This window comes from Amphiura filiformis, chromosome 10 (assembly GCF_039555335.1).
Source record: "Amphiura filiformis chromosome 10, Afil_fr2py, whole genome shotgun sequence".
Classification (NCBI taxonomy): Eukaryota; Metazoa; Echinodermata; class Ophiuroidea; order Amphilepidida; family Amphiuridae; genus Amphiura; species Amphiura filiformis.
The window spans coordinates 53749693-53765217 of NC_092637.1; the positions used below are offsets into that span (position 1 = coordinate 53749693).

At 38.0% G+C, this 15525-nt stretch overlaps 1 protein-coding gene across 1 annotated transcript in view; it reads right to left on the bottom strand.

Annotated features, from left to right (window-relative positions):
* Positions 1–1246: 1246 nt before the first annotated feature.
* Positions 1247–15525, bottom strand: part of LOC140163030 (TAF5-like RNA polymerase II p300/CBP-associated factor-associated factor 65 kDa subunit 5L) — a 37810-nt gene continuing 23531 nt past the window's right edge. The window contains exons 7-15 of the mRNA XM_072186371.1: positions 14732–14954; positions 12001–12177; positions 10796–10902; positions 8278–8471; positions 6869–6982; positions 4618–4672; positions 4079–4201; positions 3709–3766; positions 1247–3015 (exon numbers count right to left, since the gene is read on the bottom strand). Coding sequence (XP_072042472.1) covers positions 2895–3015; positions 3709–3766; positions 4079–4201; positions 4618–4672; positions 6869–6982; positions 8278–8471; positions 10796–10902; positions 12001–12177; positions 14732–14954 — 1172 coding nt within the window. The 3' untranslated portion in view covers positions 1247–2894. The remainder of the gene's footprint in view (positions 3016–3708; positions 3767–4078; positions 4202–4617; positions 4673–6868; positions 6983–8277; positions 8472–10795; positions 10903–12000; positions 12178–14731; positions 14955–15525) is intronic.

Here is a 15525-nt window from a genome sequence, read left to right on the forward strand (position 1 = left end):
TATTTTTTCCGCCTTATATAAGCCGAACAAACTTTAGTGCTGGACCATTGGTTTCCTGCATGTTTCTATAATAGATTGTTTTGACTATACCTGTATGTTTTGGTGAAGGTTAATAATATTGATTGATTGTTCATTTCATGTTGGGTTTGGTAGTACCTGGGCATCACATTAAATAAGAAATAAATAAATAAATAAATATGCCGACAAACCATTATTTTATGCACATGGCTCAAAATATGCTAAGGTGTCATATTATAGCCATATATTTTGACATCTTTTTTTTAAAATAATAATTATAGAAATGGAATATTTGCTAGTTTAGTGGCAAGTTTAGGTAGTAAAGACATAGCATACACAATTTAAGTAAAATCCTTTCACTCTAAATAATAAAAAAAAAAAATAGCTGTAAAAATGCCTACACTTTTATTTGTAACATGCCAAGAGACGCCTTTTTTCAACAGCTTTTAATTTTTTTTATGGATCCTTATAGAAATTCATGTGACCTGTTTCCCAAAATGGTGCAGTAAACCAATCAAAAAAACAGAAAGAGGCATTATGAATTATAAGTTAACAGATCAAGACTTGAAGCATAAACTAAAGGGTAAATCTATTGTAAATAACTTCATTTCTCCATATTATAATCAATTTGTAAGTGGCTGCCATCTTTTTTGAACATATAACAATTTTAAATTTTTTCTTGAAATGTCTGTCAAATAGTAACATACATGCAAGACGGTGCTGTAATTCCTGCTAAACTAGGGTGATACAGCTAATTATGCTACATGACATAGCATTTAGCTCCACCTAGCTTTGTGGCACTATCACTTTGTGAGGAGAAGTTAAGTGTTGTCTGTCAACCATTTGTACGCAAGTAACATACGCAAGATTTGTATGTGTCTGTCAAAAGTAACATACGCAATACGTTTAAAAAAATTAAAAATCACTTGATGTTCACATTATGATGATAGTTTAGAGTTTATAAAAGTGTTTTAAAACATGTGATTTATAAACTGCATGTGATCTTTATTCAATTTCCCATCTTGAACTACTGTTTTTGCCAAATTATTATTCTGTATGTTACATTTGACAGACATCTTGCGTATGTTATGGCTTGACAGACACACATATTTTATTTATAACAATTTATCCTCCTTATTGTAATATTTGGACACATTTTTTCCACAATCAGTTGCTGTAGGTCCTACACCTAAATAACCACAAAATACCTTATGTAATACTTCATCAAAATTGTGTCTGTCAAATATAACGTACGCAAGGGCTAGAAAATTAAATTTGTGAAGTAAATGGTCTATAACTTATCTTTCTTTTAGTGTATTATGAACGATATATGTGCATACTATAATTTAAACCTGGTTGGAGACCAAAAGAAAAGAGCTGGAAAAATAATTGTGTGTTACACTTTTATGACACCTTAGCTTATTTTGAGCCATATACATACTCTCTGTGGGACTAGCATGCATGATTCAATACTGTGACCAGCATGACCATTACCAAACCCAAGGTTAATCACGTCTAATTGTAGTACGCTGCACTGGCCTAATACTGGCCTGATAGATATCACAGCTTCAGAACCACAAAGCCTTAACTCACAATGACCTGCTCTCACAAAATGAGCATTAAGTTGACAATTTGAAATCCTTATTTTATACCCTTTAAAATCCTACCAAACACATTAGTATGACTCCTTGCTTTGGTCTTCAAAAATCAATATGTGACCCCTCAGCACAACTGAGCCCTGAAGTCGCCAATCATCATTTTTGAGATATTCAACCAAAATATTCTGCTTGAAATTAGCTTTAAAATGATGTATATCATGTCTATAGTACTTGACATTTAAGTAGTGAAAAATCAATAAAACAGTCAATAAATCCTTGGTTTCCTATTGTTTATTGTTAACTTCAATGGAGCATATCTCAATAGTGGCACTGGCGATATCCGGGCTCAGTTGTGGAGGATGGTCACATATTTCTTGCAGAATTTCTTTAGCTTTTTACTTAATTTTTTTTCATGTTTAAAGGGGCATTTCGTGATCCACAGCCTCATCCCCCCACTTTTCCCAAAAAAGAGATTGAGATTTTTACACCACTGGATACCTCTGGCTATATAATGTTTATGTACCAAATATTTCTTGCAGATTAATTCGTTTAGCAAAAATATCGCCACCAGAACGAAATTACAACACATTGTCTATGGAGCAGTGTAATACACATAATCATGCATAACTCGCAAACGCAAAATCGGAATCAACTGAAATTTTGGAAATAAGCTTTTTTCGTGGATATCTACTGAAAAATGTCATAAAAAGAGGATGCTAGGATCACGAAATCCTCCTTTAATAGACTGTATCTTCTATAGTGCCCTGGTGACTTCCTGCTCATTTTGTAGGGTCAGGTCGTTGAGAGTTAAAGCTTTCTGGCTCTCAACCCTCGATATACATGTAGATGGTCCAGTATTGGCTCCCTGTATGTGATCCTGTCCCAACTTTTGACTGCCAGCAAGTAACGATAGATTGCACTGGCCCAGTGCTGACCTGACACCGGCACAATGCTGGCCGGATACCGGCCCAATGCGGGCCTGAAATCGGCCCAGTGCTTGACTGATACTGGCACCAGTACTGGCTCCCTATATCCTATGACTCTATTTCAACTGTTGGCTACCAGTTGCTAGCAATAGATCACACCAGTGAATATTATGTAATTACTTTGTCCATAGACCTTGGTTGACTCTGGCCTTGTGCTGACTGATATCGGCCCAGCACTTGCCAGATATTGGCCCAGCACTGGCCCAATACTGGTACAGTGTTGGCCTGATACTGGCCCAGTGCTGTGGCCCTGTATTGGCTCCCTACAATTTCTGTCTGTTGTGTAATTCTGTCATGACTGTTGACTGCCAGCTGCTAGCAACAGGTTGCATTTAGAGAAATGAATGTTCTGTATATTGGTAGACCTTGTTGAATACACACTGAGTAACTCTGGAGATGCGCTGCTCTCAGATCTGTGTGAACAAAAATTGGCAAACAGTTAAATAGCAGAGAAGGTATCTAATACTTCCCACAATGCATTTCTCCCATTTCAATTTTCTGTACTGATTTGCTATCTAGTGCAACATGGGATGATAGTGACAAAATGTACCTCAATGAACAGAGCACATCCAGATCCTGCAAAATGTGTTTATTTATTTTATGGCCTTAGTATGTGTACAAGATTAATTTTATGCATGCGATTTGATACTGTGCCTAGCGCAATGCACACCTACGTCACTACCCAATTTGAGGCGAACCATTGCATACATCGGGTTACACCAATGAAACAATTTTTTTGGCCTACTTTTCGAGATGATCAAGGGCTAAATATAAGTAGGCCGCATGCCAGGTTTGGCCTGTGGGCCTCCTATAGAGAACCCCTTCACTATACTGCTTCAACCTAGAAGTACAAACCAAATCTGTGCCATCTGGGGTTGATGCTTTGCGTCACACGCACAGCGTGTTAAAAAACACAACGCATAAGGAGCGTGGTGCACTCGGCAAGTACAAATTGCACAGCAGTTGGCGTGCCAAAGAAGCATTTACACACGCATTGCACTAAATTAATTATTCTCATACCTCCAGTTTCCGAGGTCTAAGTACTTTGTACTTCTGAGTTGACGGACTATAGACCAATTAGACAACTATGATAGCACAAGACTTACTGTTTATTAGAGAAGTTATGCCGTACATCCCATATTCTGATTGAGTTATCTATACCACCTGCAAGATAAAAGAAGTGAAAAACACAATAAGACACATTCAGCACTTTTTATCAATTTTGGAGAAAATCAGCAAAAAGCACCCCATTATTACTGTTATTCAGTTTTCTTGTGCCAAAAAATGTTATCATCCCCACCACGCATCCCCATACTTGTCTTTCCACTAACATGCCTCCTCAAGAGCACCCAGCACCCATAAGATTCCATCTCATGAGTAAAATTGCACCCTTTTTGAGACTTTTTTACATGGGTGTGTAGCAAGTCACCTAGTGAGTGATCACCCTCTGGAATCTAAGTTCATAGCCAAACTTACCTGATGCCAGCATAGAGCTATCAGGGCTAAAACATAAACTATGTACAATATCTGTATGTCCTCTTAACTCCTTGAATAGACTGCCCATTCCAAGGTCCCACAATTTGATCCGCCGATCTTCACCTAGAATAAAAAAATATATGCTATTAATAGTATTTATGCGTGCTAGCCATAGGCTTCAACATAAAATGTCCAAGTTTTGAGGTATTTTCTCAAAATATTAAGAGCTATCTTAACAACCACTGAACCAATACTAGGCTTGTTTGTACTCATTTTAATGCATTTTTCATGCTGATTCCAAATATGGTTATGAAAATTTATAATTCTGTGAAATTTTTGAATTAGCAAAAAATTGAAACTTGTCATTTGCAGTCGACAGCCGCGTGGATGACCGTAAGTCGACAGCCGTGTGGATGACCATAAACTTCATCGTTTATGGTCATTGTGTTGTACGCTCAACATAAATATCTGTGCTCTACAGAATGACAACATGACACCCACCCCCTACACACACCTCACCCCACACATACAATACCTACCTGCAGAGGCTAAGTACTTTCCATCATTAGAAAATGCCAGACTCAGAACTGTGCTCTAAAAATGAGAAAATAAAAAATCATGATTATTGATAAATCATAATTTCAAATTATTCTTTATATGGCACCAGCATGATTTTAAAAAGTAGTTCTTGTAACGAAGAGTACAATCAGAAAGAAACGCCATGATGGTAGGTCGAATCCACTTGTTCTTCAACAGCCATGCATGGTCATTTTGTTCCGACCTTTAAGACACATAATGGGCCTAGGGACCTCGCACTAAGGCTATTGAAAATAGCCTGGTCACTGACCTCTGTAGATGTCAGTGAGCCTGGTATGTCATCTGCTTTAGACTGCCTCCACCAGTGGTCTACACTGCGCTAGTACCGTGTTATGTTCGGTAACCCGGGTGTTTACGAATGAAGGCAGCTGTAATTTATTTTATTCTGCACATATAAAATCTGAATTTTTGTTAGTTTTTGATTTCAAAATGCACGCTTGAAGTTCAATACACTCACTTCAGATTGTCATGTTCTTTAAACACATATCTTCAAGTGCAAGCCTTACAATTGGTTTCTTAGTATCCAAAGATCTATCGTCTGAATATCAAATCGTGCACAGCAGATACATGTGTATTGATTTAGTTTCCCTGCCTGCACAATATAATTATTTACCAGGCGTTGTTACTCTGCAGGGTGTGCGCTTCTTTCATTTCATTTCATTTTATTCGCCAGAAAAACATTATAAAATACATATATTGCACATTTATAAGTACTACATCAAAAACAATTAGATATTTAAAAACAATTAAATATAAGCCCCTTGAATAAGTTCATCAGGACTGTTAGATAACATACCAATGGTAAACCGCTTCACGAGTACAACAATTCACTCCCTCTCCAGACGTCCCACCCCCCCATCGGAGGACCCCATCAGCAACACGACGAACCAGCAACGCCCCCACCCCCATCTCCAGAGCAAACAGCTCCCCACAGCAGCCAGCCACACACATGACTTAGTGGTCATGTCCCTTCATAAACAAGTCCGCCATCACAGATCACACGTCACATCAAAACCAAAGCATCGAATGGAAGAGACCTGGGCTAACGCCAATAAGGTTGTTGCAAGTCCCTGAATGTTGCTAAATGGTAAAGGGTCAGTACGGAGCTGGTCACATAGTAATTGAACCAACACATTCATAAAGCTGGGAAACATACATACAGCAACTAATGGAGACACAGCTTTCTGCCGCTGAGTCAACAATTTATTCTAGGCCTAATGCTATACTTACTCTATGGTTGTTGAATAGCCTCACACATTTGCCATCCAATGTATTCCATAGTCTTACTGTCTTATCACTTGAACCAGTAGCAAGGTATTATGTCTACTAATACTTACTCTATGGTTGTTGAATAGCCTCACACATTTGCCATCTAATGTATTCCATAGTCTTACTGTCTTATCACTTGAACCAGTAGCAAGGTATTATGTCTACTAATACTTACTCTATGGCTGTTGAATAGCCTGACACATTTGCCATCTAATGTATTCCATAGTCTTACTGTCTTATCACTTGAACCAGTAGCAAGGTATTATGTCTACTAATACTTACTCTATGGTTGTTGAATAGCCTCACACATTTGCCATCTAATGTATTCCATAGTCTTACTGTCTTATCACTTGAACCAGTAGCAAGGTATTATGTCTACTTATACTTACTCTATGGTTGTTGAATAGCCTCACACATTTGCCATCTAATGTATTCCATAGTCTTACTGTCTTATCACTTGAACCAGTAGCAAGGTATTATGTCTACTAATACTTACTCTATGGTTGTTGAATAGCCTCACACATTTGCCATCTAATGTATTCCATAGTCTTACTGTCTTATCACTTGAACCAGTAGCAAGGTATTATGTCTACTAATACTTACTCTATGGTTGTTGAATAGCCTGACACATTTGCCATCTAATGTATTCCATAGTCTTACTGTCTTATCACTTGAACCAGTAGCAAGGTATTATGTCTACTAATACTTACTCTATGGTTGTTGAATAGCCTCACACATTTGCCATTTAATGTATTCCATAGTCTTACTGTCTTATCACTTGAACCAGTAGCAAGGTATTATGTCTACTAATACTTACTCTATGGTTGTTGAATAGCCTCACACATTTGCCATCTAATGTATTCCATAGTCTTACTGTCTTATCACTTGAACCAGTAGCAAGGTATTATGTCTACTAATACTTACTCTATGGTTGTTGAATAGCCTGACACATTTGCCATCTAATGTATTCCATAGTCTTACTGTCTTATCACTTGAACCAGTAGCTAGGTACTTGCAGTTTGGATGGAATCTAACACACTGTGAATAGACATGAAAAACAGGGTTAATAAATAAAAATTCCCTTAAAATGGAAGGCTCACACCCTGTAAACAGAAAAACAGGCATGAGACATCGGGTCAATAAATAAAAATTTCCTTAAAAGAGAAGGCCCCATCATACCTGAAACAAATCTGTTAAGGTGTTATGATATAACTTGTAATAATGCAATATTCTTTACACCAAATAATTTGTCCGGGGCAGTAAAAACATAAATAATAGGTGAGGTGCAGCTGAGTCTATTCTGTAAACTTTTTTCTTTTTTACTGCAGAGGACACAAAAATAGTAGGAGATCACTTTTTTGCTCAAATATTTTAAGTTGTTTAATGCAAGGTATAACGTGTATGCATATCCACAGCACTAGCGCGTATCACATGATGGGTTTGGCAAATCACAGTATGTAATTTTGGATAATGGATTTAAAGTACATCTATACAACATCAAACCACCTGCCTCTGATAAGGAACCAGTATTGAAATATAATGGACTATTTCATTTAAAATCCATACTCCCCCTGTGGAAGATTTGGGAAATATCCTCCACAGGGAAAGTATGCATTTCATATGTAATGAACACATTCTCAGCTCTATTTGAACATCATCCACCCTTAGTGGAAGACTCAGGTTGAATCATTCTCAGATGGTGTATGGAATTCAAATGGAGCTGCCTAATGTGTTCATTCCATTTGAAATGCTGGTTTGCTCAATAGCAGTGTAAAAATGACCCTTATCAATATAACCAATTGACAATTTTTATTGATTAAACAAATATTATAAAGTTCTTCCAAATGAAACATACCTCAATCCTAATCATTCAATCAAGCGGAGATAAAAGAAAAAGTTCACTATTTTACTAATTTCTTGACAAAAGAGGTATGTTTTCTGACAACTGAGTCAGAAAATCAAACTCTTGGAACAAGTCTAAGCATTCAAGTATAGTATAGTTTTGCTGCAATTTTTCACTTTTTTGTGTTACTTTAATTAAATGGTTGGTTATAAAAATGAAACATGTCTTTTCTAAAAATTAGAATACATAAACTGAAATTAGTCTTAGTACAAGTCTTTGGGCTTGCTTGTCACAGCATATGAAAAAACAACCTAAAAACGCATGTTTTTGGCCCTTATCTCCAAAAATTGGCCAAATATTAAAATTAAAATTTTACTGCCAGTTAGAACTAACTAAAGGATTAGGATTTAGGTAGGTTTCATTTGGATAATATTTTTATAATCACAAAAAATTAGTGCTGTATTTTTCTGGAAAGGGAAGTACTACTTACATCTACATCAGTAATATGGCCTGCAAATATCCTCAGTGGGTAAGTTCTCTCTAGTGTCCATAACCTTGCAGTGTGATCCTTACATGCTGTGGCAAAATATGTACCAAAAGGACTGAATTCAACATCCCAGATGGGGTAGTTATGACCTCGATATATGCAGGTGTTGGTATAGGTGGTAGTATTCCATGAACGTACTGCAATGAAAAGAAAAATGCTTATCCCCATGAGACCTACATGCCGATTGGCAAAAATTAATATTGTGTCCAATTTTGAACCAATCAAGGAGGGTATTAAGAAGATCATCTGCAAATGCATATTTGACCATAAATAGTTTAAAGCATAGTCACAATTGGCAATTGAAATGAGCATTTCAAGTTATCAACCAATCGGAAATGCTGTTAGATGACCAGTAGTGTCCTGGGGGTTAAATAATATAACTCAATCTGTAAGGAGCTAGCATAGACTAAAGAGATACAGACAAACCACAAACGGGCAAAGTCCCAGCATCAACCGATAACGAGGGTTGATCATTCCATGATGCGACAGGTGAAACTGATACAAACACACCACATATTTTACTGTCTTTTGTTTAAACACAATGGCACATGACACTGGTGTGATTTTAGACACACATGATCAAACGATCAGCCCACATGAATATGCAAAAATTAACAGCATACAACGCACAGTGACTTTGACTATTGGTGAATAGTCTATTACTTAGTCTATGGGGGCTAGACTCTTGGTGTATGAGTGTGTAACAATATGAGTTCCCTCCCAGCAGTGTCATAATTCTGTTCTTGTGGAAAAATTGAGCTAGCCTTGAAATTCACTTGGACAAGGAAGTTGCTGCTAATTGTCAGGTCCACCCATACAAAATGCAGTGAGGTGATGGTTATATATGGGCTGATTTCCTGATGCATGCAAGTTCACATTTAACATGAACACGAAGGTGGGCCTTACAGCAGCAATATCAATGGAGCTCTTCTGTTTTATATGGTAAATTTCACACAAGTGCTATTTGTGCTATGTTTGTGTAGTGACGAATGAAAAACTTAGTGACAAGTGAATCGTAAATTGTGTCGGACTCATGACATGATGTGCTACTTTTCGGTCATGTGCTACTTCGGTCATGTGCCACAGCGCAACTTCCTATCGGCGCCTGTGTCCTAGTGCCCTGTTGTGACATAAATGTTTCATAAATGTGTGCTCACAAATATATTTGGTCAAAAGTTTATTTAGTTTTGGATACAACTGCACAGTCTCAGACAAGGAGTTTATATAGGAAGGAGAGGAAATAGATTATGTAACGCTTATTGTTCCTTTGTGCCAATTGGAGTTCCCGACACGCTATTCATCGAGAGGTACCTTTTGTTCGAGACAAAGGGCTTCCGCCATTAAATCGGTAACTGACCTGACCAGCGTATTAACGCTATAATAGGCAGGCTACTGTCAATAAGTGATGAAACGAAAGTCACGTAAAAGCACCTATACGAACGAGAGGTACCTTTTGTACTAGTCCATCCCAAGGGTGTGCGTGAGTTGTCACATGCACACAAAACAGAGGTTCACCTACAATACAAACCTATTGCAGCGCCCAAATTGGTTTGGGCGCTCATTTGATTATACTCAGTGAACACGCTTTGCTCTACCATTTCGCTACGGACAGTTCAGCAGCATAGGCAAAGTGTGCGCTCTGTGTGGCGGATATAAGAATCTACACAAGTAAGTTGTCTACATTGTTTGCCAATAGGTCTACATATAAGGATTTGAAGTAATTATGATATCACTCCTACTGTAGTATTTTTAAGGACATTAGCCATGGGTCCACATCGTGTTTTATTATGTATAGGCCTACCATAGTATTTTACATGAGCATCAAGCAGTATATAGGAGTCTACCCTGGACCTCAAATGTGATATATTTGCTGATAACTCGAGAAGCATATAGCCATACTATTTCTGAATCAATCAATAAAGCAAAGCAAATCATACTTGTAGGCCTATAATACTATATTAAATATAATTGTGGACCAACCGATACAGCTCGACACGCCCAATGTATGAATAAAAGCACCTAACAATAAAGTCGCCCAATTGAACAGTTGTAGGTGTCGATCGCACGACTTCATTAATATTGATTGGCAACATTTTCCAATATGTCAGCGCTCAAATCGGACACAATAGAACAATAGAATCTTCAGTGCGTTGGTCTCAGACCACCAGATTCTGGTGTAAGTCTGACACTTTTTTAATACATGAATTTCTTAGTCGTCAACCCAGAATGTTGATGAATGAGAGCGGCAGTCTATATTTTGGGTATGCTGTGAAAATCTTCTTTGGGTTTGGGGTTGGAGTTAAAATCAAGCTGCTGTGTCTTCTGAGCATGTAATGATATAATAACACTTTCATCTGCGGATATACTGCGTCCATGAACAGGTCTTTGTTTTCTGATTAGATGAGTTTATGCATGCATTGCAGGGTTAAGGTTTAGGGCTTAGTGTTCCGGTTTAACTCACCTGTCGTATCTTCTGAGCATGATATAATGTGGTTTTTATCTGGTGATATACTGCATCCATACACAGGCCCGCTGTGCCCACGCAATACTTTACTTTCTGAACCAACACTGGAATTACAAGCAAAAAGAGAACATGAATTACCAAGTAAATCAGTAAATTATGCAGTGAGTAAAAACATTTTGCAAAAAAAAAAAAGAAAAAAAAAAAAGAAAGGAAATGAGATAAATTTGTTTGATCTTTACATTGACCATTGATGCTTGGTTGATCCTTTTAATTGATGAAATATCATTTAATGGACTGCTGTTATTTTGTAACATTTAAAGGAACACTCCGGCAATCACAACATTATGCCTGATATGTTAGAAAATTAATTATCAAGCACGAATCATGTGGTTTTACTCCGGCAATCAAAACATTATGTGGTTTTATTTAAACAAACTCATACTGACCATAAAAACGAAATTAATACTGCCGTCTCTCAACACATGATATTCAAATTCCCGCGCCGAAATTGTCTAGTGCCATGACGCCCCAATAATACAATGAAGGCTGACAGCAATTGAGCACAAATAACCATGACGTCATTGCACTAGACAGTTTCCGTCCAGGAATTTTGAATATCCTGTGTTGAGAGCTGGCTGTTTTTATTCATTTTTATGGTCAATATGTGTTTGTTTTAAATAAAACCATGTGATTCGTGCTTGATAATTATTTTTCTAACATATAAGGCATAATGATACCGGAGTGTTGCTTTAATATCTGCATGTAATGTACTGACCAATCATATTCTACCATTAATTTGGATGAATTAGTTGATAGTTCAACAATAATTGAAGCAACACTGACAGTTGATCCCAAGATCAAACATTATTATGTTTTTAGAATCTTCCTTCCTACACTTTATACAGAGTTGAAGAGTCCAATATAATCAACACTACTTGGACTCAACACTTGGACTGTGTTGGATAGGCTCACTTCCCTCCCCACTCACCCCCAAATTTTTTTTTTACTAAAACTCATACCAAAAATCACATTTTTGACCCAAAAATATTTTTGACCAGAAATCTCATTTTTGACCAAGAAAAGATTCTGAAAACATATTAATGATAAAATTGGATACTTTAAAACTCATAGCTCAACCAATAAATTTGTGTATTGGGTTCAAACCATCCAATTTTATGTCAAACTTGGGTGCAGTACCTTACCTGTCTTCACGGATGATATCATCAAAACAATCCCCAGCAAGGTGTACTGTTGACACGTCTACATGGTGTCGGGCGGTTTTCAGTTTCTTTGGTGATAGACTCCATGCTTTCATGGATGCGTCTTCAAAGCCTCCGATAAGGAGCGTTGAATCCTGGGATATATTTGTGCAGCATAATCTGACAAATAAAAAAGTAAAATTTTACATAAAAGTAAACTTTACATAGGGTAGTAGTTCATGAATCATGACCTTAGAACCAAAGTGGAGGTCGATTTCGGATATTTTCTTTAACTTGAGCCCCAGTTCGCTGAAAATGGTTAAAAATTTTGGAAACTGATGAAAACACCAAGAGGGACACATAAAATGAATGTTGTTTTCCAAGACCACATCAATTGTGTTAGGTATTGTTGATTTTCACAACGCTTACTTGTCTGTGAAGCAAATCAATGGGGCCTGCTATGGTTACGTTTGGTGATTCACTAAAGCAAAAATGGCAACTTCTGGTGCACAGACACGTTTACTCAAGATGGGTATAAGATGTGTGCTGGGATTGAAATGAATGGAAATGGCATGGGTAAAGGAACAAATGTTTCCTTATTCTTTGTTGTCATGTGTGGAGACTATGATGCATTGCAATTGAAACAGATTCATCAGGATCGTTCATAGTTCATTTGATTGATAAAGGTTCTTTTACAGATCCAATTAAAATGATACTACTCACTCAAAAATATTTCAATTCCTAAACAGTTGGCTGAGGACTTAGGTGAAATAATGATCAGAGAGGATAATTGCCTCATTTCACACGACGTGGTGTCTTTATTCACCAATACCCCCATTGAGCAGACGTTAGACATTATCCGCCGCAAACTAGAACAAGATCCTAACCTCGGCCAAAGGACTTTGCTTACCGTCAATGACCTCATGGAGTTGGCGAACTTCATTTTGACCACAACGTACTTCACGTCGAAAGGAATAATTTACAAACAGAAGAAAGGCATGGCGATGGGTAGCCCACTCAGCCCGATAGCAGTTGACCTTCTCATGGAGTGGCTTGAGGAAGAAGCGATTACCACAGCCCCGCTCAACTGCAAACCATCTCTTTGGAAGAGATATGTCGACGATGTGCTAGAGGTCATCAAACGTGGCGAGGCAGAGAACTTGACGCAACATCTCAACCAAGTGTACCCGATGGGGAGCATCAAGTTTACTTATGAAGAAGAGTCCAATAGTAGCTTGCCTTTCTTAGACACGCTAATCATCAAGAAGCCTGACTGTACCACGAAACTTTGTATTTATCGCAAACCAACTCATACCGATCAATACTTGCAATTCAATTCCCACCACATCAGAAGCTAGGCGTTATAAGAACTTTGCTTGACAGAAAGTACACCATTGTAACTGAGACAAAAGACCAGGAAAATGTGGAGTCGCATATAAAACAAGCCCTCGCTAGATGCGGTTACCCTGAGTGGTCCATTAACAAAGTTAAAGCGGACAAAGAGCATCCGAAACCCAAGAAAAAGCCTCCTAAAGACAGCAAGGAGAGGAGTAAAGGTCTTGTGGTCGTCCCATACGTGGAGGGACTCTCCGAGAGGGTTTCCAGAGTTTTTAAGAAGCATGGCTTTTCCACCAGTATGAAACCCCACCGCACGATACAAAACATGTTAGTTCACCCGAAAGACAAGCGCGACCCATTACAATCAGCAGAAGTGATCTACGAGATACCCTGTCAGAACTGCCCCAAAACTTACATCGCGGAAACAGGCCGCTTGTTTGAGACAAGATTAACAGAACACAAGTCAGAAAGCGAAAAAGTAAGCGCCAAGAGCTTCACCCGGTCACAACGAAAAGCATCCGCTTCAGAAATCCACAAATCTGCCATTGCCGAACATGTTGCTAAACAAAACCACGTAATTGGGTGGGAGGAGGCTCAAGTTATTGACCAAGAATCTGATAAAACTACATGCTGGCTAAAGGAAGCAATCTGGATTAGGAGTAGAGTAGACGAGGGGGCCTACCGACTGGACAAAATATAAATACTCGGCAACAAGAAAGTTTGGTGATGTCATCAAAACCAGACAGAAGTGTTGCCGGTGCTAAAAACATCAAGAAACACCAGTGCCAGAGTGAGCAAGATTCCTGATAGGAATTGAAATATTTCTGAGTGAGTAGTATCATTTTAATTGGATCTGAAAAAGAACCTTTATCAATCAAATGATGCATTGCTGCCTTGGCCATTCAAGCAAAAGGTTCACAATCTGAATCTGTACCTTCCATTGCTTTTTGTTTCATATCTTGGGGATTTCTGCATCATTTTGTCGGCCGCATCGCATGAATACAACAGCATGGCCGGTAACGTTGGTGGACCCTGCCATACTTTCTCTACAGTAAACATAGTCATAACATAATAAGACCTCATATGTAACCTTGTGGAACACCAACTGCTACTCACCCTTGATATGCATTAATTAATGAATACAATAGAATAGACGGTGATGTTGGCGGACCCTGCCATACTTTCTCTATAGTAAACATAGTCATAACATAATAAGACCTCATATGTAACCTTGTGGAACACCAACTGCTACTCACCCTTGATATGCATTAATTAATGAATACAATAGAATAGACGGTAACGTTGGCGGACCCTGCCGTACTTTCTCTACAGTAAACATATTCATAACATAATAGGACCTCATATGTAACCTTGTGGTACACCAACTGCTACTCACCCTTGATATGCATTAATTAATGAATACAATAGAATAGACGGTAACGTCGGCGGACCCTGCCGTACTTTCTCTATAGTCTCCCTAAGAGATGCTAATTCAGATACTGAATCGTTGCTTCCTGACTGACTTGAATCTTGCGTTGGGGGTGCTTGCTGAGTTGTCGGTATGTTATTTGGTCCTTCGTTGTCGATTTGGAAGTCGGTGTTCCGAAATGTGCCACGCACTGAAAGAGAAAATGATAAAAACAATTTTTAAACACTTGAGAACGTTCCTGAAATCTCATTGGTTCTTACCCGTGTGATATGACACGATATCACACGGGTCAGCGTGTGTGCATCAACGCGATACGCGTGCTCGCTATTTGAACCAATCGGGTGGCGCATAGCAACAACGGGACTGATCGATTTTAAGCCATAGGTAGTTCCTTATAAAATGTATGATTTGACTTGATTAAAATTTGTAATGATATTTCTATTTGAATTGAAGTGTTTAAGAATGAGAATAAAGGTATTGTTTTTAGCATTTTAGCGTATTGTTTTTAGTTTTTTGGCATAAAACAACTCGGCTTCGCCTTGTTGTTTTACTTCAAATAATGATGTCGCCCGTGTTATATGAGACGATAGATGCATTCCAGGGGCTAAAACCAATACCTTTATTCTGTAAATAGTTAATAATTATAAACTAAAAAAATCCTAGCTAGTGACACCTTGGCAGAGAAGGGGATTCATCTTATTGCTGAGAAATGAAAGTTTTATTTTGATAATTATACCGTATATAAGATAATACCAGATAAT